General features: G+C 29.4%; 2 protein-coding genes across 2 annotated transcripts in view; both read left to right on the top strand.

The window, feature by feature from the left end:
- The first annotated feature begins 767 nt into the window (after positions 1 to 767).
- Pym (partner of Y14 and mago) lies at positions 768 to 6,507 on the top strand. Its single transcript, XM_014427756.3, is given in 5 exon segments — positions 768 to 872; positions 1,035 to 1,207; positions 2,274 to 2,453; positions 4,666 to 5,000; positions 5,002 to 6,507. Coding segments are annotated over 4 exon segments (639 nt in total). The 5' UTR covers positions 768 to 872; positions 1,035 to 1,179; the 3' UTR covers positions 5,098 to 6,507.
- Positions 6,508 to 9,658: 3,151 nt separating this feature from the next.
- LOC106685198 (cathepsin B) overlaps positions 9,659 to 26,623 on the top strand; it is a 29,157-nt gene continuing 12,192 nt past the window's right edge. The window contains exons 1-3 of the mRNA XM_014427755.2: positions 9,659 to 9,876; positions 12,750 to 12,941; positions 14,299 to 14,499. Coding sequence (XP_014283241.1) covers positions 9,733 to 9,876; positions 12,750 to 12,941; positions 14,299 to 14,499 — 537 coding nt within the window. The 5' untranslated portion in view covers positions 9,659 to 9,732. The remainder of the gene's footprint in view (positions 9,877 to 12,749; positions 12,942 to 14,298; positions 14,500 to 26,623) is intronic.

The raw sequence follows: 26,623 nt of genomic DNA, 5'->3' as shown, positions 1-26,623 counted from the left end.
AAAAAAATAACAATCCGGCTAGTTGATACTCATTACATCAACTAATGTTTCATTTCAATTTGAGTGCGAAAGAAAATGCATTCATCTCTTTTTATGAAAAAAAAAACTAGGGCTTGATAGAAGTTTCATAATGACTTTCTTTTTTTTTTTTTTTTTTAATTTTACAAATATTAATGTCTGCGACTACAAATTGAAATTTCCACTTATCGTGCTGACGGTCTGATAGCTTTTGGTGATTCTTGGTCTACTTTCTAGTCAACTAAGAATTTCCATTGAGACTAGGGAGTGACAAATCAACCATTTTTCCCTCTTTACACTCAGGAGAAGCTTCACAGAAAAATCAAGATGTACGTAAAGAGGTTCTGTAATAGTAAAACATTACGCAATACATACATATTAAGCCTTATTGGTATTGATTTTGTTGAGCACTATGGAGTGACTACCAATAAAAATACTCAAACATTTTCCATTCTTTTTCACATTCTGAGACTGTGAGAGGTTAAAGAAGGGAATAATGGAGGCAACGTGTTTTCTGTTTCGTTTTAATCACTCAAGAGCTGATGCTTGAGCATTCAGACGGTCGATCATTCTTATTTTTTATTTTTTTATTTTTCGAACCCTCTAAAACAGAAATAAAAGTGAATTAATAAGTGCATTACTGTGAAAAAAAAGTAATTCGTGTTGTGTCTTACCTTTTACTACCTTTGGTATTTTAAGGTTACCTGTTATGTTTAATATCACATATGAGCTATCCATTCAAAGGAGCTATTTTAAGTCCGGAGGTGAGGGGCCTCCTCGTGTTGTTATCATTCTTAAAAACCTCTGTAACTAAAATATCACCAAGATTGGAAAACGACCCACATGAGCTTCTGGTAAGTGGTATATCTAATCCATCAATAAAGTAAAAAATAATGAAAGTAGTAAAACATTAATAATTTTTCTTTCAATTATTTTGACTTCTTCAATAGATTGTAGACTCGATTTTTTTTTTAAATTGTACTTGAGGAAGGATGCTAATCGATTTTATTTTAAAGGTTTCTGTAATGGCGCATCGATGGAGTGTTCTAAAAGTAACGACGCTGTCTAATATGGTTACCGGTGACAGTAACTGAGTAATATGTTATTGGTCGGTACTTTTATTGAAACAGTCAATTGGACAACAAAAATAGGCTTCTAAACATGGCTTCAATAGTCAACACAGACAGTGGTGAGTAAGTTTCTTTTTGGATTTATATTTTGCTTCCTAGAAATTCAACCTTAGGATCGGCATCCGTGTTTAGTTAAAAAATCATCTAACTTAAACATTAAGCTTATTTAAAGCTTGTCCCATTCAAAGTGATGATTTTTATCTCTTTATTTTTGCTTATCTAAATAAAATATGATTTTATATTTAAAGTTCATGCTGTAGTTAAAAGATTTGAAGATAATGAATTCATGTGTTTAAAATTTGAATTGTTTTGAATCCTTTCCCCTCTCTTTTTGTTGTCATACTCCAACTACATTCATTGTGTTCAGTAATAAATGTAATCATTTTTTATGAATTCAAATGTTCATCATTGTTTTTTTTTTCAAATGAAGAAAGAATTGATGGATAAAGCTTGCATTATGGATATAATTTTACATGCGTTATAAATATTCTTGTTCAATTAAGATTGAATTGGGTCCTCTGATGGTATGTAATTATATTGAATGCCAGTTAAATAAAGGTGCAGGAGAACTGATATGGTCATACACCTCTCAAGATATTACGTAAAAAATATACTTTAGTATCATAAGGCTCATCTATTTTGGTATATTCTATTATCCTGAAGCTGGCAATAGTTTCTTTTTTGTGCATATTAAGTATTTTTTTGAGAACATTGTGAAGAGTGTCTTTTACATCTTCTTTCAATAATCTATCCTCTTCTCCATTTCAATCAATGACAACAGATCTACCTGAAGAAAAATTGTGGTACGTTTTGTTAGGAATTCATAAAGCATTCTCTTATAATTAGATATAGTGCCAGTGATGAGCACAGCCTGACAGCTTGGGTTGTAAAAAAATTAGATAGTATAATTTTTGTTTTTTTATGGATTTACAATGACTCAGGATTATGATTCAGGATGAAATAGATAAAAGACAACTTTTAAAAAACAATTTGAACCTTAAAATATTTGAAAACCAGTTTTCATTTTTACCTTCAACTTCACTTTTCATATTTCTTGCTTATTTGATTTTTTAATTTTTTTAAAAGTAGTTTTATCTTTCAATATTTATATATTCTGTAACAAAGGTCGGGTAATCGCTGCTACTCAACGACCAGATGGAAGCTGGAGGAAGGAGCGACGAGTCAAAGATGGTTACACTCCTCAGGAAGAGGTTCCTTTATATGAAAGTAAGGGAAAACAGTGGGCCAGCAGCAAACCAGCTTACCCGCCAGGGCTTGATCCTAAGCTTATCAAGGAAGGAGAAGGTTTGTTTCATGTATCACATAATTATCAGCTGTTGTGTTAATAAGAGAGTGTTTTAATTAAATTAATAAAATGAAAAACAAAAATAAATGTAGAAACCAAAACTTTCTATTTTAAATCTTTGATTTTTTAAATTTTCTTCGACTCAATTTTAAATTAACATTTAAAAAAAAAATTTATTAATATTAAAATCTATCAACTATATTTAATGAACGTATAATGATCCTATCTTTTTGATAGCTCTAATGGCTAATTTATCAATTATTAATTTTAACTTTAAATAAGAGTGAAATTATTGATTTCATATATTAATTAATTTAACTGAACATTTGAAAATATATGTAGTGATAACTGTAAAATTATTAGAAGAAATTCTTTTTTTTTTTTATTTTTGTGCTTAATATAGACCAAAGTTCCCAAAGTGGTTTCTTGCGGCACCCTAGGGTACTCCAAGCATATGCCAGGGTGCCACTTTCTCAGAATAGTGCAAAAATAAAATTAAAATTGCAAATATACAGTGCATTCCAGCTTTTACTTGGCACTGTTTCCCTTAATTTTCTAAATACTCAACTATTTTAAGGATAATTGTGGCGACATTTTTTAGCTCGGTAAGGGTACCACTAAATTTTTTTTGCTCAATAAAGATACCGTGGCCATAGTTCCTGAACTACTGATAAGGACGAAATACTATTGGACTTAATATGATTACATTAAGTATAGATTAAATCTAATCTTATAAACCTTTGCTTGTATAAGTTTAAAGCATTTGAAATGTTGCCAAAAATTGAAAACTATTCAATCATCTTCATGAGGAAATGATCAATGTCAATATTAACATAGCATTATTAATAATCTGAGGTATTATAATAATCAGATGTCCAGAACCCATTGAAAAGTCACAATTACTAAACTGACTGCATTATTCAATTTTTTCTTTTCCAGAATATTGTCAAACAAATTATTTGAGAAAATCAAATGATTATTTTCAATTAAATTTGTATTTAAAAGATAGTTTACCATATTATTTTGAAAAGATAATTTGTTATTCATAGGGATTCTGTTTAGAATTTCTACTTGTATTATGCTAGTAGGGAAGTTGTATGCCGAGTTTGATTATAATGTTTCACCTTGTTTAAAAAGTTAAACTCCCTCAACCTTTCTTCAACTTGAAGAGGTTTGTTTGTTTTTGTTTAGTGGCGCCAAACTTCATTGGTCATCAACGCCATTTATATTTTATTTAATTTTGCTTATATTCGTTTAATTTTATTTATTTTTTAATTTTATTATTTATTATTTTACTTATTTATTTTATTATTATTATTTTTTTTTCTTCCGTTCAATGTTATATTTTTGTCAGTAAATGTAGTGATTTTAGAAACTGAAACACTAATTCTGTTGTTTTATCTTCATCTCTGAGGGTTTTTGAAATATCTGGGTTTAGTCCTAAGCTATTGAGGTGTGGTGTGAAATATGGGTATTGTTGGAAAATATGGCTTATTCTCGGATTATGGTTGCAATACTGGCAGTTCGGAGACGTTTCTTTTGAAATAAGATAGGAGTGGGTGAGCCTTGTGTGACCTATTCTCAGCCTGGCACAACCTCATCTCTACCCCATTCGCGACTGGAGGTACCCCAGGGCTTCACATCCTTTTTTAATAATTTTCAATTTACTCATTGGGCTTTCATTCCACAAAGATGGCCATTTATCTTTGACTTCCTTTCCAAGAGGTTTGCTCATTTCTGATGGAGTTAAATTGCTTTACCCCGTCCCGGAAGCACGAGTGCTTTTCTTGCAGCGTGATCGACTAGTTCATTCCCTGCGATTCCTACATGGCTTGGAACCCATATAAATGTAACTGACATACCCATATTGTGTAAAGTGTTTAAGTAAAAATGGATGCAGGAAATTTTTGGATGGTCTGGATACATACAATCTAGACCTTTTAACGAACTTAATGAGCCTGTAATTATTGCTATATTAGTGTGGTTCAAAGACAAACAGAAGCGAAGTGCTGCTGCTGTTACATTTAGTTCGGCAGTGAATATGTTGCATAGTTGTGGAATTTAATATTGAACGTTGAGTCATTAGTTACGAAGGAGGATTGAAGAGGTGGTTGTGTATTAATTTACCCATAAATTATTGAAGAGGTTATTTTCATGTACTACTTTTTATATTAAAGTTTTCAGTAATTATATCAAGTATTTGCATTTCAGTTAAGAAGAAGAAAAAGAAGGGCTCCGGTAGTGGTCAGGCTCAACAGCCTCAAAGGGCTCCTTTGGCTGAAGTTAAAAGTACTCCTGACATTGCACCAGTTAGAGCTGAAGAGAAGTGGGAAACGGTTGACGGAAAAGGGAGAGGCAATAAAGGAGCGAAAAAAGATAATGTAAAAGAAATAGTAATCAAGAAGATCCAACCGGAAATCCCTAAGGCACCTCCAGTCCAACAAGAGCCTGCTAAAAAACTAAGAAATCTGAAGAAAAAACTCAAAGAGATCGAACAGCTTGAAGCTAGGATTAAGTCTAAAGAACTTAAAAATCCAGACTTATCTCTTAGATCAGTTAAGTAAAGTTGCTAGGAAGTCAGAGATTGAAGATGCTATTGAAGCTCTAGAACTGGAAATATCATCTCTGAATATAGCTAGTTAGGCTTTTGGTTTGTATTTAAATTGAAAGTTTTTAAATTTTATTGTTTATGAAGTTATGAGTTTGTTCTTTAACAAGTAGAGGGAACTCATTAGTTGTACATATTATATTTTTACTAAAAAAAAAAAAAGGATATACTTGCCATTATAATTGGAGAAGTATTTCTTCATTAAATGAATCATATATTTTTAAATGCAATTAAGCTTTTCAAAGTGGCTGAATGGTAGTTTTAATGAATTTATTAAATGCATATATTATATGGTTTAATTTTGTTTTCAAATATCAAAAGTATGATTTCTTATAATTACTTTAATATGTTCAAGGAATAGAAATTTTCATTTAATGGGAACACATTGAGGCTGCTGTGAGAAAAGTGAACGGAAGTACAAATTATTTTTTATAATTTGTACATTTTTCACTATTAATATTTTTGCTTTCATTATTTTTAATAATGTAAAGAACTCACGTGAGCAGTTAGTGGTTTTTAATGAGAAAGGGAAATATAATTTTCATTTGTTAAGGTTCTCATTCACTTGTCATTTAAGCAATATAGAATAATATATTCTAAAGAGAAGTACAAAAAATTGTGAAAAAAATCAGTTACCACGCCTTTAAAATATTTCTGTGAAACTGTGAGCTAAATCTATTGTATTTAGTACTTTCATTTGCAACCTTAAATGTACCTTCAGCACTAATAATATAAGCAATTTTAAAGTCATAGGTTAAACAAATAGGGTGGCAATTAATTTTGGTAATTTGATTTATTTTCTCCAATGAATACTCTTTGTTTTGTCATCTAAAAATTTAAAGTTATATAGTTAGTGAAGAAGGTTTACATTTGGTTATAAACCATATCAGGTCATAGCTCATTTACTATTTATGCTATACATGATGAAAAATCTATTTGCTCAGATCTTTTAGTCACTTGTTTGTTATTGTTAAAAAAATAAATACAATTATTTTATTACTTTGTGTACAATAAAATAGCAATAGATTTTAAGCTGATAATAATTATCACCATCCATAAAAATTCATTTTAAGGTAAGGTAGCTGTGATGTAAAAAGGTAAGATTAAAATTTAATAAGTTAAGATTTAACTTTGATTGTATAGCTTGAAAATTAATTATTTATAATTCTTCACTGACTTTATAATGCTACATGTGTTCTAATTATTAAAATTGAAATTTATTCTAGTGTAAAAAAGATCTCCTCAGTGTTACTGTTAAAAAAAAAAAATAGAATTATAGTTATATGCAGTCCTCAACTTTCCTACAATTGGTTCCTAATATTTGTATCCAAGTGTACAAAAAAAAAAAAGAACAATGTTAAAAAAAATCTAATAGTTTTTTTAATATTTAATTTTTTATCCGAATGTATCTGGATTTATATAAATAACAATTTATTGACTATCTATTTTTTTCTTTACATATCAATTGCCATTATATTGATGAGTTGTAATAATTCTTGTTGTTTTAGTATTTTTACAAACATCACATAATTGACATCCACTTTATTTATACATTGCTTTAATATTTTCTTTAAAAAACTGCTTTAAACAATCACTCATTTGATCAGTGGGTTGAGGTGTCATGGCTAAGAAACATTAGTCCTCACTTATGTAGTGTTTGCTGTTCAGAGATATCACTTTGGTTTCATGAAATTCTCTTCTGAAGATTCACAAATAGAAAATATCAATTGATTAGTGTTCATGAGAAATTTTTCAGTGACAGATTTTCGAATACATTTTTGATTTACCAGCTGCATTTAAAATGATTATGAATTAATTTATGAAAGCAGTTTATTATTATGTTATATGTTTACAAGGTTTTGCTATGTAAAGAACATATCCCAAATTCATAGAGAAGATTTAAATGAAACCATACATTTATACATATGCAATTACTTTTACTATTTAATCTCACCACATTTTCTTTTTTTTGTAATCCCTTTTATAACTTGACTTCTGAACAATTTCCTTCGTACTTGATGCTGTTTTATTGCTAAAATGCATATTAAGGTTTATTGACTAAATAATTTTTGTCATTTTGATATTCTGATTTATTCTTGGTAATGAGGCTCACTTCACTCATCACTGGTTTTAAATTATTGCATTCTCTATTGTATCCAATTTTTCGGAATCAAGTTTACAATTATAATAACAATAATTTTTCTTAGCATTAAATAATTTGATAGTCTTAAAATTACACCTTAGATTTTTTATGGATTAGGAAGGCATAAGGATGTTGATACTGTGAGCTACATGTCAAACAAAAATAGTTATGTGAGTATATTTGATTATTGATTTTATTTTCGTTTTGGGCAGTGTTTTCCTTCAAGCTGTAAGTATTAGGATTCTGAGGATGAAGCTGTGTTCGTATGACACTTTAATTTAACACTACCTGGACTGGAGCAGCATGAGGGTGTGATTGTTCTGGCCCCGCCTCATGGTATTTGGACCTGCTCTGTCTGCAGATTTTTGTACTAGTTTAGGGACATTATGATAACACCTAAATATCTATTTTCTTTTCCATAGATATTAACTAAAATATTTATATCCAATAGTATCACATGGAAAGAATCAATACCAGAATTGGTCAAGGTACTGATATTGATGCCACAGAGTAGTGTAAGTCCCTACACGAGGAATGAGTGAAGATATCACATCTTATTTTATAGTTTAATTTTAGTAAAATAAGTAAATTATAAATAATGAGGTTGGTCCCAAGATGTTAAGTTATCATTTCTTGAGATCTTTCATGGATATACCATTGATTTGGGATCTTTAACATGCCATGATAAAAATTTGAAGACAGCTGAAGTAGGATTGAAATTAGCTTAACAATCAATGGCTGGTTGATAATTTTATAATTCTCCTGATAAAGATTCTTTTAATAGTTAATTACCTTGACTGTTTAAATGTGTTCTTAGAGAGATAGATAAAATGTTATGATTGTTAAGCTTAATTTTATTAGTCGTATAAAAGGAAACTATTAATTGTATCTACCTTGTTATATTCTTATGCATTTTTTCTTAGTTTTTAAATTATTTTTCTTAAAAAATATGTACAAAAGTACAAATAGCAGTCACAGTTTCTATCAGTTAAGTGTCAATCATGTTATTGAGGGGAACCAGCGTCTGGAGGTAGGTGGTTTAAAAAAGTTCATGATTTAAGACTTGGAATTAATCAATTTAAATTTATTTTAAGTAAACATGTATCCTGTATGCCCTTCTACAGATACTGATAGATTTCACATTCCCTCCCCTACATTTTCCACCTCCCTGCTTATTTTATGTCCATGATTTGGTATTTCTAAATTAAACAACTATTTTATAGGGCTCATACCATAGAACTTAAAATCCTCAATAGGTCATCCTAATGTCAACATAGGTAATAACTTTCCTTATATCTTGTAGAAAGTGGCGGTCATGGAAATTTGAACTAAGACTAATAAGTTAATTATTTTAATTTAAAGAAAATCGCCTTAAGATCTCTAGAAATGTTTTTGAAGTTCTGTTAATGGGTAGGTTTTCCACATGTTTGTGTCATGCCATTTTATAACAAATTTACTGGTTATATATAATTTAGTACAGTTGTAAATATCAATGAATAAATTGTAAATAAAAAAATAATTTTAATAAAGATTATCATGGAGTTTGATAGGTGGTGGTAGTGGAACGACTTTATGAAATGAGAATTTACTTTCTGGATTGAAAAATAGCTATGACAGACAAAAAGAAGAAAGACCCTAAGTTAATGCTTGCATTGAAGGATGAGAAATAATCAACTAGGAAATTTGTCTAATAGTGTGGAATCTTCAGCAAGAGGCTAAAAAAAAGGCTAAAATAAAAAATGATGAGGCATATAATGCAAGATTTTTAAAAGAACATTTATCTAGTTGAGAGCCATTTTAAAATGGTTTTGACAAAGACAAAATTTTCCTGCTTTGTCGAATAATTGGTAATTCTTAACTAGTGCTATAGATGAGCTTAAGTTATCTCCAGCTTTGTACATTTAAACTTGAATCAAAAAAATAAAAAAGATTTTTAAAATTTCGACATCTTCCTGGAAATTTATTTTTAAAAAATATTCAACTAACATTTAATTGTAGATTACCTCTAAGTAACTATCTTAATTAAATGACAATTGTTTATGAAGAGAGTTAATGACTAGTTCAGTGCTTTTAAAACTAAACTTTTTTTTTTTTTAAATATTTATTTATTGCTATTTACAACTGTACATTATAATACATTTAGTAAATCTGATCTAAGTTAAATTGGAGTGTTACAGGTGTGTAGAAAAACTACCCATTGGTAGCACTCTAATGACATTTTACATTAGCTGGTCTCGTGGCCATCTTCTTAACTTTAAACATTAGATTGTAAATTTATTCACTTACATTCATTAATAAAACATATCATTTTTCATAGAGAGGTAAAAGTATGACCAGAAAAATGAATGGATTTGAAGGAGGAAATATTTACTTGTGATAAGAAACCCGTATTTGTTTTTTAATCTCGATATCTTTGTTTATGATTTGAAAGTAATCCATACATAGATATGGGTATTTTTTTGAGTTTCCCCTATCCTGCGTCATTAGACCCTCAGGTCTGTAACTTTCGTATTATCATTTTCGGAATATGTTCCTCCATCTAATAGTATATTTTGTAATATTGAAGAAACTGGGAACAATTTCTTTGATGCTGACTGTCGTTGCTACCTCTGCGAACGTAGATTTTGATGCTATTATTCAGAAAGTGAACTCTGTTGGAGCGTCATGGAAGGTAAATATTTTGGTGATTTCTTACATTTGAAATTTATTTATTTATCACAGAATTTTGAATTATTTTTTAAGGTTTTGATGATCAGTTGAGCTAGCGAAAATATACTTTTTGTTGGTTCAAAAAGAAAACAATTATCATTAAAGAAACAAATGTACACAAATGAATATTAATGTCAACATTAATTTTGCTCTAATAAAGAAAAAAATTAAAAATATGAACAAAGAACCATTGTAGAATTTCGCGTCTTGGAGATTTAACTCCAGTTTTGACCTTGAGTCCAATAAGATCTGACCTTCATCATTCCAACAACAAAGGGTAACTTCTAATGTTCTCCAGGTTAATTTAGGTTTTCATTTATTACTGATTTGGTATCTGTCTCATGAACTAAGTTGCCACTGATTTCGTTTCCTTAGTAATAGTAAAGATTCATGAGAAACTTAACAAATACGTTAGTGCAAGAGCCCAAGAGGAGGAAAAAGGCAGTTATTTTACCCCAATTTTTGATTAGTTCAATGAAAGCTATATATAATTACTAGTCGAAATTGATGAGTCTGCCAAGAATAGGTCGGAGGAATAAAAAATGGCAGCTATTGCAGAACGTTAAAAAAAATAAATTTTTCATTCGGAGTTCTATATCTTTAAACCTACCAACAACACAAGAAAATCTAGAGCATATCATTTTAAGTTGAGTAAATTTGCTAAAATGTGAGCCCTAGTAGAGCTATTTACGTTCAATAGTATTCGAGATATTGATTTTTGAAAAGCAACAATTTAAAAAAAATGTACTAAAAGATTAGTATCAAGAGAATTTATTTTGAGAAATCTACATCTCAAAAATCATTCGACGTACAGATGTCAATTAGAACTCAAATTAAAACTTGTTCGTTTTGAAATAGCCGCCATTTTTTATTCCCCCTACCTATACTTGGCAGACTTATTAATTTTGACAAGTAATAGTACACATTTTTCATTAAAGTAATCAAAAAGTCGTTTCGGAATTCAATGTGAACTGAAGTAATAGGTGATCGGTTATGTTGTACAATTTTAATTATTTCAAATTTTTAGTGATCATTGAAGACGCGTTATGAAAAGTAATTACAAAATATAATTTAAATAATAGAAAAAAAGAGAGGATTGCGCAGAAAAATTACAAATTCATTTAAAATTGCATAGTTCTTTATTTTTTAAATAAACTAATACTTAATAACAACCTATTAATAGCTTAAAATTACAATATTTCTTGTACAAATTTTCAAAGACATTTAGTTACAATATTTAACAAGTTCAACATTTTCCGACCAAGACTCTAGGACCCCAGACGTAGCATTTGCTATCTGCTACCTTCTTAATTCAGCCTTAAGTTTGGAATCTTATTTGATGGTGTAATCTGAGGTTTGCAGAGATTAACTGATGTATTTATAATTTTACTCTGTTGCATTAGATTGTTGATGTAGTATGTAACATCAGTTATTTTTCTAAAATTATCTTACTCATTGTTAAATTATAAACGAGAAGTGGCATTATACGTTTTTTTTTTTGTAGTTTAGACATAAAAAAGATCTTAGAATAAAAAAGGATTCATAGAACAGTAAGTTTTGAAGAAAATTGTGCTAAGACACTTGTGTGCATTTCTTACTCAAATTACTTTTGAACGGAATGAGAAGAGAACTGGTGACAATAAGAGATGGTGTGAGTTGCAGGAAGGGGCATTGGGTTTATGTGGCAAATGACTACAAATTACATTAAAAGATTAGAAGAAATCAGAACAAGACAGCGTAAAATTAGGAAACGGGCTTTTCAATCCATTTATGAGGTGGAATGCAACGAATAATCCATAAAAGCAAATGTGTTTCACTGTAGCAAGTTACTTTGTTGTTCATTTTTCTCTGGGTACGAGATTTTCCGACCAGCGGATGTATGAAATTGGAAATATTAATTGCATTGTTGGCACCACATGGTAATATTTATCATATTATTCATTTTTTGTATTTTTGTATACTGTAGGTAACCACCCTATGCTAACCAGAGTGGGAAGGTCGAGTTATCAGTCTGTGGGGCCGTTATAAAAGTAAACCTGACCAGCTCCGGATTGACCTACGTCGCTGCTATGCGAGATTGCTAAGTTGACACCTTAGCACACTCGCTTACAACAGCCTCACATTTGTGTTTTTTCACAAATGTGAAGGAATGTTAAACAATACTATATTAATACTCCTTTAATATCTTCATTATCTGAGAAAGAGCACTGCTTATCTTTTATATATACTGTAAACCATTCATTTTCGAATTAAAGAATGGAATGAGTTACCCTTACATGTTAGCAAACTAACTGTTGTCCCCACATTTGGGTATAATCGGAAAATTGAATAAAAAAAAAAAAAAATGTTTAAACAATCGTTATAAATACAAACGTTATTGTGAATCGCGAGAAGAATTCTAGTTATTGTTTTGTGTTATCTTGTAATACCATCAATCAACCTGTCATTTATAAAGTAGCTTGTAATATTATTTCTGTCATCAGAATGTTCAATTGCTTTTGAATATTCTGTTTGTTTATAAAACAATGCTAAAGCAGGTATCTGATGTTTGCACTCATCAATAGGATCATCAAAAATGATTGATTTGTATTCTTCGTGATGAGATCGATTAAGACTGGAATTATTAGGTACATAATCTCAGTGGCGTAGCCCAAGGGGGAGATCCAATGTTAGAGAGATCCAGATCACCTTTGAACAGGTTGTTCAACAAGAGCACCTGTGAACAAATAATTCCGTACAAGTGAATTTTATTGCGTTTCATATAATTCTTTCAAATATATGTTTCTTATTTTTTAATTTTATATAGAGTTCATCCTTAATTGTTTATTGTCATAGGCTGGGCTGCCAACTATCACTGCCTCCTCTATTATAGGACAGTATTGCGCTTGGAAATCTCCGTCGAAGCCCACGAAGATTTCTCTTCATATTAATTCAGTGATACCTGAAGAATTTGATTCGAGGGAGCGATGGCCGTATTGTCCTACGATACGAAGCATTCGGAACCAGGGCAAATGTGGTTCCTGCTGGGTTAGTTTTTATAATTACCTTGTAGTTGAAAATTTCTTACACTGTACATTACTGTATGCATAATTAATATATATATTATATTTATTAATTATAGAACCAAATTAGCACCGTCATTGCGAGCTACTTTTTAGGAATTTCTAATTAAGTTCCAATAAATTTGATTTAATTTTATTTCTAAGCTATTGTAACTATTTGTTTCTATCATAAATCGTTTTTGTTTCTGGTCCACTTTCTGGAATATTAATGACGTTGAACTTCTAGGTTTAACTGAAACCTCAGTTCTTTGTTTTTCTTCGTGGCCGATTACAGATTGATAAAATTTGACAACCGGTTTTGATTGTAAATGTCATGTCACTAACAATAATACTTGATGAAATGGGGCTATCTTCCTTCTGTTGAAAGTTTTAACTTTTTTTCCCCCATAACTGTGTTTTTTTATTTAAGTATAAATAATAAAAATCTAATTAACTATTAAAGAAACTCTAGCAGTGAAATGAGTAAGACAAGCTAAGGATTTATTTAATTTTCCAACATTTTTCCGTATCTTTTCAACTGATTTTTTTGATTTTCTTAAAACTGAAAAATATTAAAATGCATGTATTAAAAAAAAAATTAACTAAATAAAATTAAGTATCTTGTTTGAGACCGGTTTGTTTATCGTTTATAATAAAAAAATCCATACGGTCTCACACTTTTTATCTTACACACTCCTAGTTTCGGCCATTCCGGTCATTCTCAAGGATCTTATTTATTATTTACCACTTTATCAAAAATCTAGAGTGTAATAGACATTGTAAACTGAATAATTATTATAAGTAAAATTATGATAATAATAGGTTATTGACTAGAGTAAAATTTGACAAAGTCATAAAAACCTGCAACAGTTTTATACACGTGCTAGCTGGGATATTGTGAATAAGATCCTTGAGAATGACCGGAATGGCCGAAACGTAGGAGTTACAAGAAAATAAAAAGTATGAGACTATATAAATATTTTGATTATAACTAATAAACAAACCTGTCTGAAAAAAGATATTTAATTATGATTTGTCGATTTTAATATAACTAAAAATCGCCTAAACTATTTAGGTTATTTGTAATAATAATAATAATATACCAAAGAGCTGGGCCAAAGTAGGTCTTACTTCGTCAGAGCCTTTAATAATAATGAATTTTGTAAAAAAAACAAACAAAAAAACTGATTGATTAATGTAATATGCAACCATACGAATAAATAAAGTAATGAAAGGTTTAGAATTTAAATGTTAAGAAGCTATTTTTTTTTTAAGTGTAACCTCTTATCATAGTTGCCATACTACGTTTATATTTGTTACACATTAATTATTAAATATAACAGGCTGTGGCTGCTGCAAGTACCCTCTCGGACAGGCTATGCATCGCAACCAATGGCTCCTTCACTCTTCCACTTTCCGAGAACGAAATCATCTCTTGCTGTAAAGAGTGTGGTAGTGGTTGCCATGGTGGCTTCCACGATAAAGCGTGGCAGTACTTAGTAACCCATGGGATAGTCACTGGCGGTGGTTACTTGTCTCATGTTGTAAGTAGAAAATTTGAGAATAATATTGCCAATAACTAAATATAAGACAAGTACCTAAATTGTAAGTATATGTATGATACTAATAATTATTAATTATATATATGCTAAAACGTGTATAAACTCATGAATAAAATAGATGGTATAGAAGTATAAAGGTATTTTTATAAAATCTTCTTGCAGAATATAATATTTACGAAAATTGAATTCTTTGTGAAAATAATCGAAGAAAATAAAGAAAAAATAAAATAAACAGTTGTTCTTCACTTTTCACTGTACAGAAGAAACACACACAAAAAAAAAAAATAATAATAAAAATAAACGCTGTTTATATGTATGTATATATGAAGAGTTAAATAGAGGAGATTTTGAATTTTTTTTTACTTTAACGTAAGAAAGTCACGATTTTCACCGGTATTTAAAAGCCCCAATTGCGCAAGAAAAAAAATTGTATCAATACCAATTGTAGATACTTTTCTGATCTTTATTTTGATATAGAATATACTTTTATATAAAAACATTATGTGTACGTTATAAGGCAAAAACTTGTGATTTTTAGATAATCTCATGTATTTACCAAAAAAAAAATATTGTTGAGCAAATTCAGATTCATGTTAAACTATAAATTAAGCCATTTTGCCCTTAATTGGTCTTCATCCTGCTAAATAACGTCCAGACCAATACACCTCAAAAGATGTTCTTCATCCATGTCTTCCATGTTGCATAGAGAACATATCGGTGAATCTACGATGCCTATTCGATGGAGGCGTTTTTGGAGATCTTGTCCTCTTACTTGGCGAAAGTAAGTCACTCCCTTAGCTCTGCTAAGATTGCCGGGGATCACAAAATTGTATTGGACTGTGAGAGGGAAAATGTTATAATAGCCCTGTCCTATGGTGTAGAAAAAAAAATAAGGCACTGAAAACCTTTAACCTACAACTTCTTTTTAAATACTACTTAACTGACTTTCACTCTATTTTCCGATCCGATATAAAGCTATTTGTACGTAATTTCCATTAGGTTTCTCAACATAACTAGTAAACATCTGATTTTTTTTCCGTTCTGGTGATTGTGTTATTTTGAATTATTTGTTTTTTTATGTACGAGTGTGACAATAAAAATTATGAGCGGTCACAAGTAACAAAGCGGTAAAATATTATGGGTAGTCTTAGTTATTGTAAATCTTAAGTTAAATCAACTTTTTGTTCTGAAAAAATATTTTGTATAATACAAGGAAGAAATAAAGAATGTCATTTTGGAACAGATTATTTATGTTAGTGAGACAACCAAATGCTGTAACAAGGCATATTGTTTTATATCACAAAACAAGATAATATCAATATATGACTCACTAACGAAGCGAAACATTATCGAAAACGGATCAATAATATAAAAACAACCAGAAACTCTGATTGTGGTTATAGAAGAATTTCAACTGGATGAATTAGGGACCAGAGGAGGAGCGACAACAGGTAGTACAAGAGCCCGGGGGATAAAAGTAAGTTATTTCACCCCAATTTTTATGATTTTAACGAAAACTATAAATAATCACTAATCAAAATTGAGGAGTCTATCTAATATAGTAAGGGGGAATATAAACTGGCGGCTGTTTATAAACGATAAAAAAAATTAATTTTTTTTTCGGACCTGCAGATCTTTAAGACTTCCTACAAAACTAGAAAAGTTACTAGAACATCATTTTAAGTAGAGTTGATTTGCTAAAATATGAGCCTTAAAAGAGCAATTTACATTGAATAGTTCCCGAGATCGAGTTTTTTAAAATAAAATTTTATAAGAAATTAACGAAAAATCAGTAGTTTTAAAATTAATTTTGGAAAAACAAGAATCATTTGACGTACAGATGTCTATTAGCACTCAAATTAAAGCCAGCTGAATGTTCTATAAAGTAGTTTATGATGTTTATCTTTGTAAGAGTAGTAGATTTTATGATATTAAACAAAATAAATTCACAAAATGTTGATTTCTAGTTGTTCAGATAAAAGTTTTGATTTATGAAAAAATATATCTGAGGAGTACCCCAGATACCTCACGTACAGTAGTACGTGTTATAAAATACTTTATAGTACGTTAAAGTAGCTTTATTTTGAGTGCTGGAAGACATCTATAAATCGAAATAATTGTACTAACAACTAGAAATTAACATTTTGTGAATTTATTTTGTCAAATATCATAAAAACTACTGCTTCTACGAATATAAACGTTATAAACTGCTTTTTAATACATTAAATGAGCTTTAATTTTATTGCTAAAAGACATCTTTAGGTCGACTGGTTCCTTAAATAAACATTTCTCAAAATAAATTCACTATATACTAAATTTTTCATTGTATTTTCAATGAAATGTTGTTTTTTAAAAAGCTATATCTCGAGAGCTATTAAACGTAAATAGTTATATTAGTGCTCATATTCTAGAAAATTTACTCTTCTTTAAATGATGTTCTATTAGGTTTTCTAGAGTTGTTGATTGTTTTAAAGATAATGGACCTCTGAATGGAAAATTAATATTTTGAAACAGTTGAAATTTTTTATTTCTCTTAACTATACTAGGCTGACTATTCAATTATTACTAATAATTATACATAGCTTTCATTAAAGTAATCAAAAATTGGTGTGAAATAATTGATTTTTTCCCCATCTTGAGCTCTTGTACTAAACAGATATCCCTCAATCAGAATTTGTCACTTTTAACCTTGCTATATGGTTTGAACCTACTCAAAAATGTTTTGGAAAAGAAATACTAAAATCTAACAAAATAGAATGCATCATAAAGTATTAATATATTGCTATTCAGGTACCTTAAAATAATATTAACAATTGGTATTAATTAAAGTTAAATGATTTATTAAGATATTAATATAGTGCTATACAATTTTAAAATACTAAATGGGCGTTTTAAAAAGCCCGAACCATGTTACTTTCTAGGTTTTTAGAAATTATGTATGCATCCTTTTGCATTAAAATAAATATGAACCCTTTAATTAATCCAGAATATTTTTCATGGGTAAATTTTTTAGCGTATCTACGAAAAGTTAAAACGTCCCTCAAAATTCTAGATATATTGAGGTTGCTATACTTTCGTTTTGCTAAGCTTCCACTTGATGTTGACTTACAACTTTGCTTTAATAGACCAATTAAAATAATCGGACATAACCCCCCATGAAAAGCCCAATTACACAGACGATTGGCGGGATTGATGTCGAGATCGGACCATTTCTCGTTAATAGCGAGGCGGGCATTTAGCAGGATGGAGTTAGCAGAACTGGATGTTTTGTTATTGAAACCGTACCGGATATTCCCTAAGAACAATACCTTTTCAGATTTCTTTAGAACTGATACAGTTTTAGTAGGTGTTGGTTATGCAACTATTTTTAATTGAAATTATTTTTTATAACCTTATTAGCAAAACCGGCAATGCTTCGTTATTGCTATATTTGAGTATGTATATACATAGATGAAGTGATAAGACGGTAACTATAGTAACATAAATGTAAACAGCTAATTTCACTGTATAATTGTTAATACTCTTCCGATTTAGGTAATTTTTTCTTATTATTTTAGACAATTTGAGTATCTATGATATTTTCACACATAAAATAAATAAAAGATGAGTAGTTTTTATATAATAAGACTCATTGTGCTTCAATATTAGTACTGTATAGAAACAATAAAGAATGACTGACATTGATCAAAGTGTGGTAAATGATTTTTAGGAGTGAAAAATTGATGTTAGTTATTTAAACAATTAAATACAAATTTTCGAAAAAAGTTGGAAAATAAGATTTGTTGGCCCAATATTTCTGCCTTTATTGGCCTTTGATTTCTTTTGAAAAATAAAATAAATAGGATAGGACTAACTTCAACATGACTTAGCCAATCTACACCAACCTTGGCAATGGTTTAGGGCTCTATAAACTGCACCAAAAGGAACAAACCAAACCTAATTAAACAAATTAGAACTAGAGATATAAAATAAAACGTTTTTCTTTATTTTAAACTAATATTTACTTATGAGGGAATTACATCTAAATGTTGTTAATTTAGTTAGGAGTCATTCAGCTTTCCAATGGTTGTATTAAGACAGGAATTGGATAAAATGCAGAGAAGTTATAAACGATTATATGAATAATGGTTACCGGGGAAGAAAATAATCTTCCGGATAAATGAAGGTGAAAAATTTGTAATTTAAAATTTTTTTGAAAAATAGTATTTGAGGATTTCATACGACGCTAAAATTGATTACGATTTGCTTTTTACTACAAAAAATATTTTTTGACCTTATTTACTGAATTTCTCTATTTTTTTAAATAAAAAAATCAGTGATATTTTTTATTACTCTTCATAAAAAAACAAATCGATTGGCATATAATGACAGTGAAAAAATATGTATACCTTTTGAGCTAAGCACAAATAATGATTAATATTTTAATAACTTTTTTTTACCGAAAAAATCGGGCCGGCCTCTGATCTTCTGGAAAAAATTTAGGAAAAGGTCCCATCGCATTCGGATGAATAGTATGGCAGTGCATAAAATACGAACAAACAATTATGGATTCTTATATATGAGATAATGACACGTGCGTAACAAGACAATAAGATCCATAAATTTTAGCAATGACTGTGTCTTCTGGAATTTTGACTTTAAAAAATAATTTTTGTATTAAATAGTGTCAAGAACTAATTTGTAAATTAGAAAAAAGCCGTGAGACACAATTCTTTGCTTAAAAGAGGGGGACAGTGAGAAGGTCGCTAATTTTAACTAATTTTTTTTTTTGGTGATTCTTCATCCAAAAATGTTGAAGGTATCCTGGCGTTATTTCCAATGTACCAAAGAAGCCTAGAAAAAAATATAACTTTCAAATAGTAATTATTTTCATAATTTTTAGTGGATATATTTTTTAGCAACTGAATATGATTCCCAGTACTTTGTCCAAGAAGTTACTCTGGATTATCAAGAAATTCAACAGCCTTAGCTAAAGATTCACGATTTTTTAAAAACCAAAAGTAACATTTCTTAATTATAATAATTGTTCTTAATCCTTTTCACTGTAAATTTTCATTATATTATAAAATAAAATAAATCCTTCATACTTAATTTAAATCTCCATTGAAAATTAGAAAATCTTTTAGCGCAGGAAGTAATATTTTAGTCTTATTTTTTAATTGTTTATGTCTACCATTGTGTCGTGATGGATATCCTTGCATATAGGAAATTAAAGTTTCACAATTTATATCAGATTTCTTTTATTACCGTGTTAAACCCTTAATTAACAAATGGGTAGTGAAAGGAGGTGTTCAAAACCGAATTAGCAATAAATGTTAATGGTGGCCAATAAAATAAATTCACAAAACAATGATTTTTCGTAATTAAAAAAAAAAGAGTTGTTATTTAGAAAAAAACTGCTCGTCAATTGTTGAGAATTAAAGTTAACAGCCTTACATGAGTAGTTTAGGTAATATATTTTGAAATAAATATCATCATACTATAATATTAACGTTTATCGACTGAATTGAGGCCAAATCGTTAAAAAAATCTTGAACATATCAGTAACTTAAAGCACAATAATTTCACGTCAATCAATTTTGACATTTTATTCCTTATGAAGGTAATTTTTATTGCTTTTAATAAGAATTTTGATCTGAACATTAAAGATGCCTCAAAAGCTAATTACATCAACGCAAAAATATTTAAATGATATCAAAATATTAAATTATAAAGAAGATGGTCAGGTATGAGAACAAAAATAGTTAACAACTATTTAGTTTCCGACGTTTCGCCCCACTTTATAGAGCTACATCAGGGCTAAAAAGATTCAGAAATATGTTTACATTATAAGTTACAAATAGGTAAATTAAGGTAGGGTTAAAATTATTATTATTATTAAAATTAATGGAAAGAAGAAATAAAATAGTATTAATAAAAAATAACAAAAAATAATAAGATTAAAAAAAAAATTACGCATTTTTATATAATTTTCTTTTCACTTATTTTTAAATAACTTTAACCCTACCTTAATTAAAATTTTTGTATCATATTATCTTACTATATCCAAATATTTTTAGCTATTTTTGTATCTTTTTAACGCTGATAAAGCTTTACAAACTGGAGCGAAATGTCGGAAAATAAATAGTTGTTAACTATTTCGTTTCTCTTTTGACCGCACCCCTAATTATCTTCTTCATAATTTGAAATTACACAGTCAATTCAATATATATATATGATATTAAAATATATGTGAAAGTTTGTTTTGGAGTTATCCAAACCTTTGAAAATCGGACTTGGGACTATTGTTCATTAAGTTCCCGAAACATTATTTATTTCATTAATTTATTTACTCAACCTAAAAAATATAATTTCACTTTAAAATCTGCAGCTTGAGGCAAGTACAACCCTCCCTTCTCCCCCATTGCTCCTTCATACCAATTGTAGTTCCGGCCCTGTCTTCCTTGGAGTAAACGACTTGAAGAAAAAAGTGTTCAGCAACCGAAACCTCTTCCTGCCATAAGAAATCTGTAACTAGGTTCCTCCAAGTTGTGAAATCTTTTTTCGAGGAGTTTGATCCAATTGTATTTTCCTTCTGCAAATTGATTTCAGGGATGTTGTTACGGATGAGTGTGTCATCGCCGAAAAGTTGGTAAATTCGAAATTTGAGAACCTGCTTCCAACTGTAAAGAATGTAATTAAACATTATTGAAAGAGGCTATTACACTCACAATTGTTTTTTTAACGCTATTTAGAGAGATCTATTTTCCAAATATGTTTAGAAAAAAAAAAAATTGTTGGGAATAGTTTTCAGACCTCCAAATTATTGAGAAATTTTAGATTTTGTCCTTTTAAATCATTTGTAGCTGCAATGTCTTTGATTGATTATATTGGATCGTTTCATATTAAATATTGATTTTCACAGGACAGATTATTTAGTGAAACAACTTTATGAAGTCAAAACATTTCTACCACAATTTTCTGTACATTTCTCCTTTCCACATTCTTCTTCAGGGTCTTGTGAAGAAATCGGAAAATGCGTTTTTGACCTTAGAATTATTTTTAAAAATTTTACCTTCAAGCAAGTTGTTGAAATTTCTGAATTTCAGATGAAATTCAGTTGGAGATAATTCTGGCAAATAAATTTGTTGTGGAAGGACTTAGTAACTCAGATCGTTTAGTTTTTTCACTAGTCCACTAATTCCACTTTGAATTTCTGAAGTAATTAAAACAGACATTTCATATGAAATGACTCAATATATAAACGTTTCGGCCCTTAGGCCTTTATAGGGGCATCTCTCGATAAAAGAGTCCTAACCTGGTGGAAGTAGGTTTTTGATCAGAGTGTATACTTGGTTATTAACGTTGGAGAATAGGCAAAGTGAGAGATAATGATTAGAAGATATTTGTGTTTTTAATTTAAATTAGCTACTATCAAACATATAATTAACACGTAGTATATCAATAAAATTTATATATATTATTTATCATATGGTGCTATCTCCTATTCAGCGATAATTTGTACTGAAAGTGTTACTTGTCCAGGTGTGGAATTTATAGGTAAAAGATCTCTTTGTGGAATTTATAGGTAAAAGATCTCTTTGTGGAATTTATAGGTAAAAGATATCATGGATACGTCTTTGCAGTTACATCATGGATCGTACTCGTCTCCATGACCTCTCTATGACCTTTTCGATCGTTAACTTTCAGCATTCTCGGATGAAATCTTACTACTTTTAGAGAAATCATAAATTACTTTCTAATTTAAAATAATGCTTTTTATATTTAATTTTAACGAATCGATGACATTTTGGAGCAGAATAATTTTTAACAAAATATCATTTTTATAAAACATAACGATCCCGAATTAAAAAAAAAATTTGTTATATATTCTATATATCTCAAACTAAACTTATTTTCAAGCTAATAATAATTTATGATTTCATATTGTTGATATTATTTAATGAACCATTAATAATAAATGACTATTATTCTGATGGCCTAATTGTATAGCAGGAAAAATTTATTTCTAATGTAAAGTTAAAATTTTTAAATTCATTTTCTCAATATTTTTTATTTATGTTGGTACTTATTATATTGATTTTCCATTATTGTAAATACTGTTAATTAAGTTAAGATTGGCCGATAATGCTCCACCGTTATTTTATTATTGTTTTACAACGTTACGGCCTAACAAGCCATCCGTTATGTAGTGTAATATAATATAATAAGGTGATATAATTTTATTATATTACACTGCATAACATAGGGAGTGTACCTGAAGGTGGCATGTTTGGCTGAAACGTTGTAAAAACAATAATAAATAGTGGTAAATCATTATGAGCCCATCTTAACATAATTCACATAACTTTTTTTTCTGATCTCTCTAAAAACAGAAAATAAAATATATTATGTGAAGAGGAACATAATCCAAAGTGATTACCACCTTTTTCTACCGTGGGTACTTGAAGGTCTTTGTGAAATACTTATCTATGTATTGAGATGTTCATTTTGTGGAAATCCACATTATAATATCTGGAGGTGAGGGGCCTCTGTAGAATGTTCACATAACTGCCTTCACCAAAATCAACTAATAAATTTAATACTAGTTTACACCAGCGAGAACTATCACATTAGATATGTTTTCTTCTTCTCTTGAATTCATTCGAATTATAAGTATCATAATGCTTATTCTTATAAACAATACAATATTATCAGGAACTTCTATTCAACCAACACAATTAGTAAAGCTACGTAGTTTATAATGACTGTCTTTAAATAACAGTTAATATAATTGTTGATTACGTTGCTCCACTAGAAAATATCACTTCAGTTTTACAGTAATGATTCAGCTATCCGTAAACATATTTTAACCCTGAATTGTAGTCGCTGAGAGCTCATAGCTAGACCGTACATGAACGGATGTTTTAGGCGGGCTACAAATTGGTGAAAACTCGCGAATAATTTGAGATATGAACATTGAAAATCGGGTGAGCTGTACGCTCGAGAAAACTTTACATATTAAGAAACGGGGAGAATACACATATTAAGTGTTTTTACATTACATTTCTTTATTTATTGATAATATTACAATCTGCCACAAACTTGGGCAATGAGTAATAGTGGTAATTGTACACTTTGATTAAAAAGAAATAATAATAAATAAAATAAATAAATATATATAAAGAAAAAAAAATCTCTATATGTATATAAGAAGAAAAATAAAATGAACATTAAAAAACTAAGTAAAATAAATTGTATAGAATATTTACAATCCCTAAGGATCCCCGAACCCACTCTGTCCCTCAATTATGGAGAATGGAGCTGGGTCCTTCGAGATCCCAGCGCAGCCCTCTCACCCCGTCACTGGTTATGAGCCAGTGGACGCTGAGTAAGTGAACTAAAGCCGCAATCACTCTACATGAGAGGAGCATCTAGCCATTGCCAGAACTCCAATTGTCGATGTTATTATAAAAAAGGTCTCTTGGCCACTGCCGTTCCTACCTTTGAGATGGATTGTAATTATGGGTGGAACTGGATAAGGATTGAATCGGATTAGGATTGAACTGGATTAGGATGATTAGAAAGGTTTATATGGAATTTTGAGAATTTGGTTCGTATGAGGTCCAGAACAAAAGGATCCGAAGGATTTTGGGGATTGGATACGTTTGATGTTCGAAGGTTAAGATGTTCCCCAAAGTTCAAACACATTACGTATTTTTTAAATATTTTGACCTGAAATTCTTCTAAACTTTCTAGGAATATCACTCTGTTTTATTGTGTGGAATATCACACAGTCCTGATCCGCCGACCTCTGTCAGAGTTCTGAAACCGCTCATTTTTTTACTTTTACTTAAGTATATAAAGAATATACAGTAAGGAAAAGTATTGCGGTCTTTCACAATTTCGAATTCGAGTTTTCGTCGGAAAGTCATATAATAAAAAATTAGTCGTATCCGAAATTTTAAAAGTGGTGCACTTCAATATGGGAGCAGCTTACATTATTCTTGTTAAAAAAAAAAAAAAAAAAACACGGGACTACGATATCTCCCCAATACATGCTTATGACTTCGTTAAGTTTTGTTATATGTACTGTTGTATTTTTGGCAGAAAAAAGTTGTTATTCCTTATGTTCTATCTCAAGAACTCTTAATTAGTATAGCAACAGATAAATGAAAATGTTTTGGTCAAGATTTGAACAGGAGTCAACTTCAAAAGCAATCTACTCAAAACTTTGGTTAATTGAAAGCTGTGTGATTAATTGATTGCGGACCGCATTAGATTTTTTGAATGAGTATTTTTGAAGTTCGAATTAGTATTTAAGAATCGAAAATGAGATTCGTCGCTTCTCCATGATATTCTTTTGATACATTCGTCAAAATCCATCATTATCAAAAGGGATTGATACTATCATATTCTATATATATATATACACAATTAATTGTATCTGGTATTTCTTGCGAGTTAGACCAAACATAAAGTACTAAAAATGTTTTTGTTTTTATTTAAAACTTTTTAAAATTTTAACTTTTATATTCAGCTTAAATTTTCCATACGAATGACATTTTTATTATTATGTTTTTATAAACTGTTTAGTATTTTTTAAAATATTTAAATTAAAGTTCTTTTTTATTACTTGTGCGAAAGAGCTGAAGAAAACCCGTTATATTATAATAAAGTGAAGCGGAATGTTAGAGAATCAATAAAATTGTTATAAGCCGGATGACCAACTTTCTCCTGGGACCTGGAATGAAGATAATCTTCCTATAATTGAATTCCTTTAGTTATTTTTTTTCCAGTTTTACATAAAATAATTGTATTTTCTAAGGGTTTTTATAATATTATTATTAATATTACTGATAGTAAAGATTTGTAGTTTTTTTTCTTAAACACTTCATTTAATATTCCATGAAAGATACATATTACTGAATACTTTCCTTTTTCTGCAGCATTGTTGTTATTATTATTATTACCCATTATTTTAATGGGTGATGTGATATTTGATATTATTTTTATTCAAATATAACCAGTATTTAATGTTGAATGATGGGCTCACTCGTTAATTTTTTAAGACATACTGGAAGATCATTGATTGACCGTGTATAATAGTAAAAAAAAAATCAAATACTGATGGTTGAGGGCTTCATCAGAGCTAAAAGAGATACAAACACTTAACTGATGTAAACATGAATGAACAAAATAAATGAAAAATTAAAAAGATGCTCAGTGAAACGTAAAAATTAAAGAAGAATACAAAAAAGGTTTTGGACAATTAATGGAAATGGAAAAAATAAGAGATAATAAAAAAATAGAAATATAAAATATAGTGCAAACTAAAAGATGGAAAAATGGAGATAAGAATAAAATCAAGAATAAAGAAAGATAATAGACAAGATAGGAAACACACCTAACAGAAAGGAAATCAGAGCGAAAGTGAACTGTTGACAGGATGGTATAGAGAAGTAGTGGGGATTGACGGTTAGAGTACATTACATTTGAAAATAATTTAAAAGTAATCATAAGAAAATTAAAGTAAATATTAAAAATAGGCAAACATTAAATGATAATATACATAATATGGAGGAGAATCTTTTTTCTTTAACTTAAGCGGTCTGTTCCTGTTTCATTCCAGATAATCCTCAGGGTACCTGAAAAGCCTCGAGGCACTAAAAGTAGAAACGTTATTGGGATGCTTCCAATGGGTGTTTTCTTCACAACTCATCTATATTATTATAGTTTATCACATTTATTTTCAATTTAAACTTAAAAACAGTTGTGAATTTCAATAAATAATGAAAAAATAACTTGAACTCCAACATAATACTTTAATAGGAGACTGCTGTAGCTAACTCTTAAAGAAATGAGATTATATTAATGATAGGTTAGATAGTTTAAGGGTTCAGAAAAATATATATGAAAGCTCTTATGTTAAAAACTTTACTTATAGTTAAAGGGGGTACCCCCTAATTGGGTAAATCTGGTGGTTGAGCGTGATCCTGACTAAATCACCTCATTGCACCACCATTGGTCCCACAAAAAACCTTTGTAGTAACTATCAATATTATTAAATTTCAAGTACCAGGTCATTCAAAAAGTCCTGTCGTTTTTTTGGGGGAAATTATAAATA

The sequence above is a fragment of the Halyomorpha halys genome, unplaced genomic scaffold (genome assembly GCF_000696795.3).
Source record: "Halyomorpha halys isolate HHAL.00 unplaced genomic scaffold, Hhal_1.1 Scaffold669.1, whole genome shotgun sequence".
Taxonomy (NCBI): Eukaryota; Metazoa; Arthropoda; class Insecta; order Hemiptera; family Pentatomidae; genus Halyomorpha; species Halyomorpha halys.
Note: the sequence above shows the minus strand (reverse complement) of the source record. Positions and strands in the feature narration are given on the sequence as shown.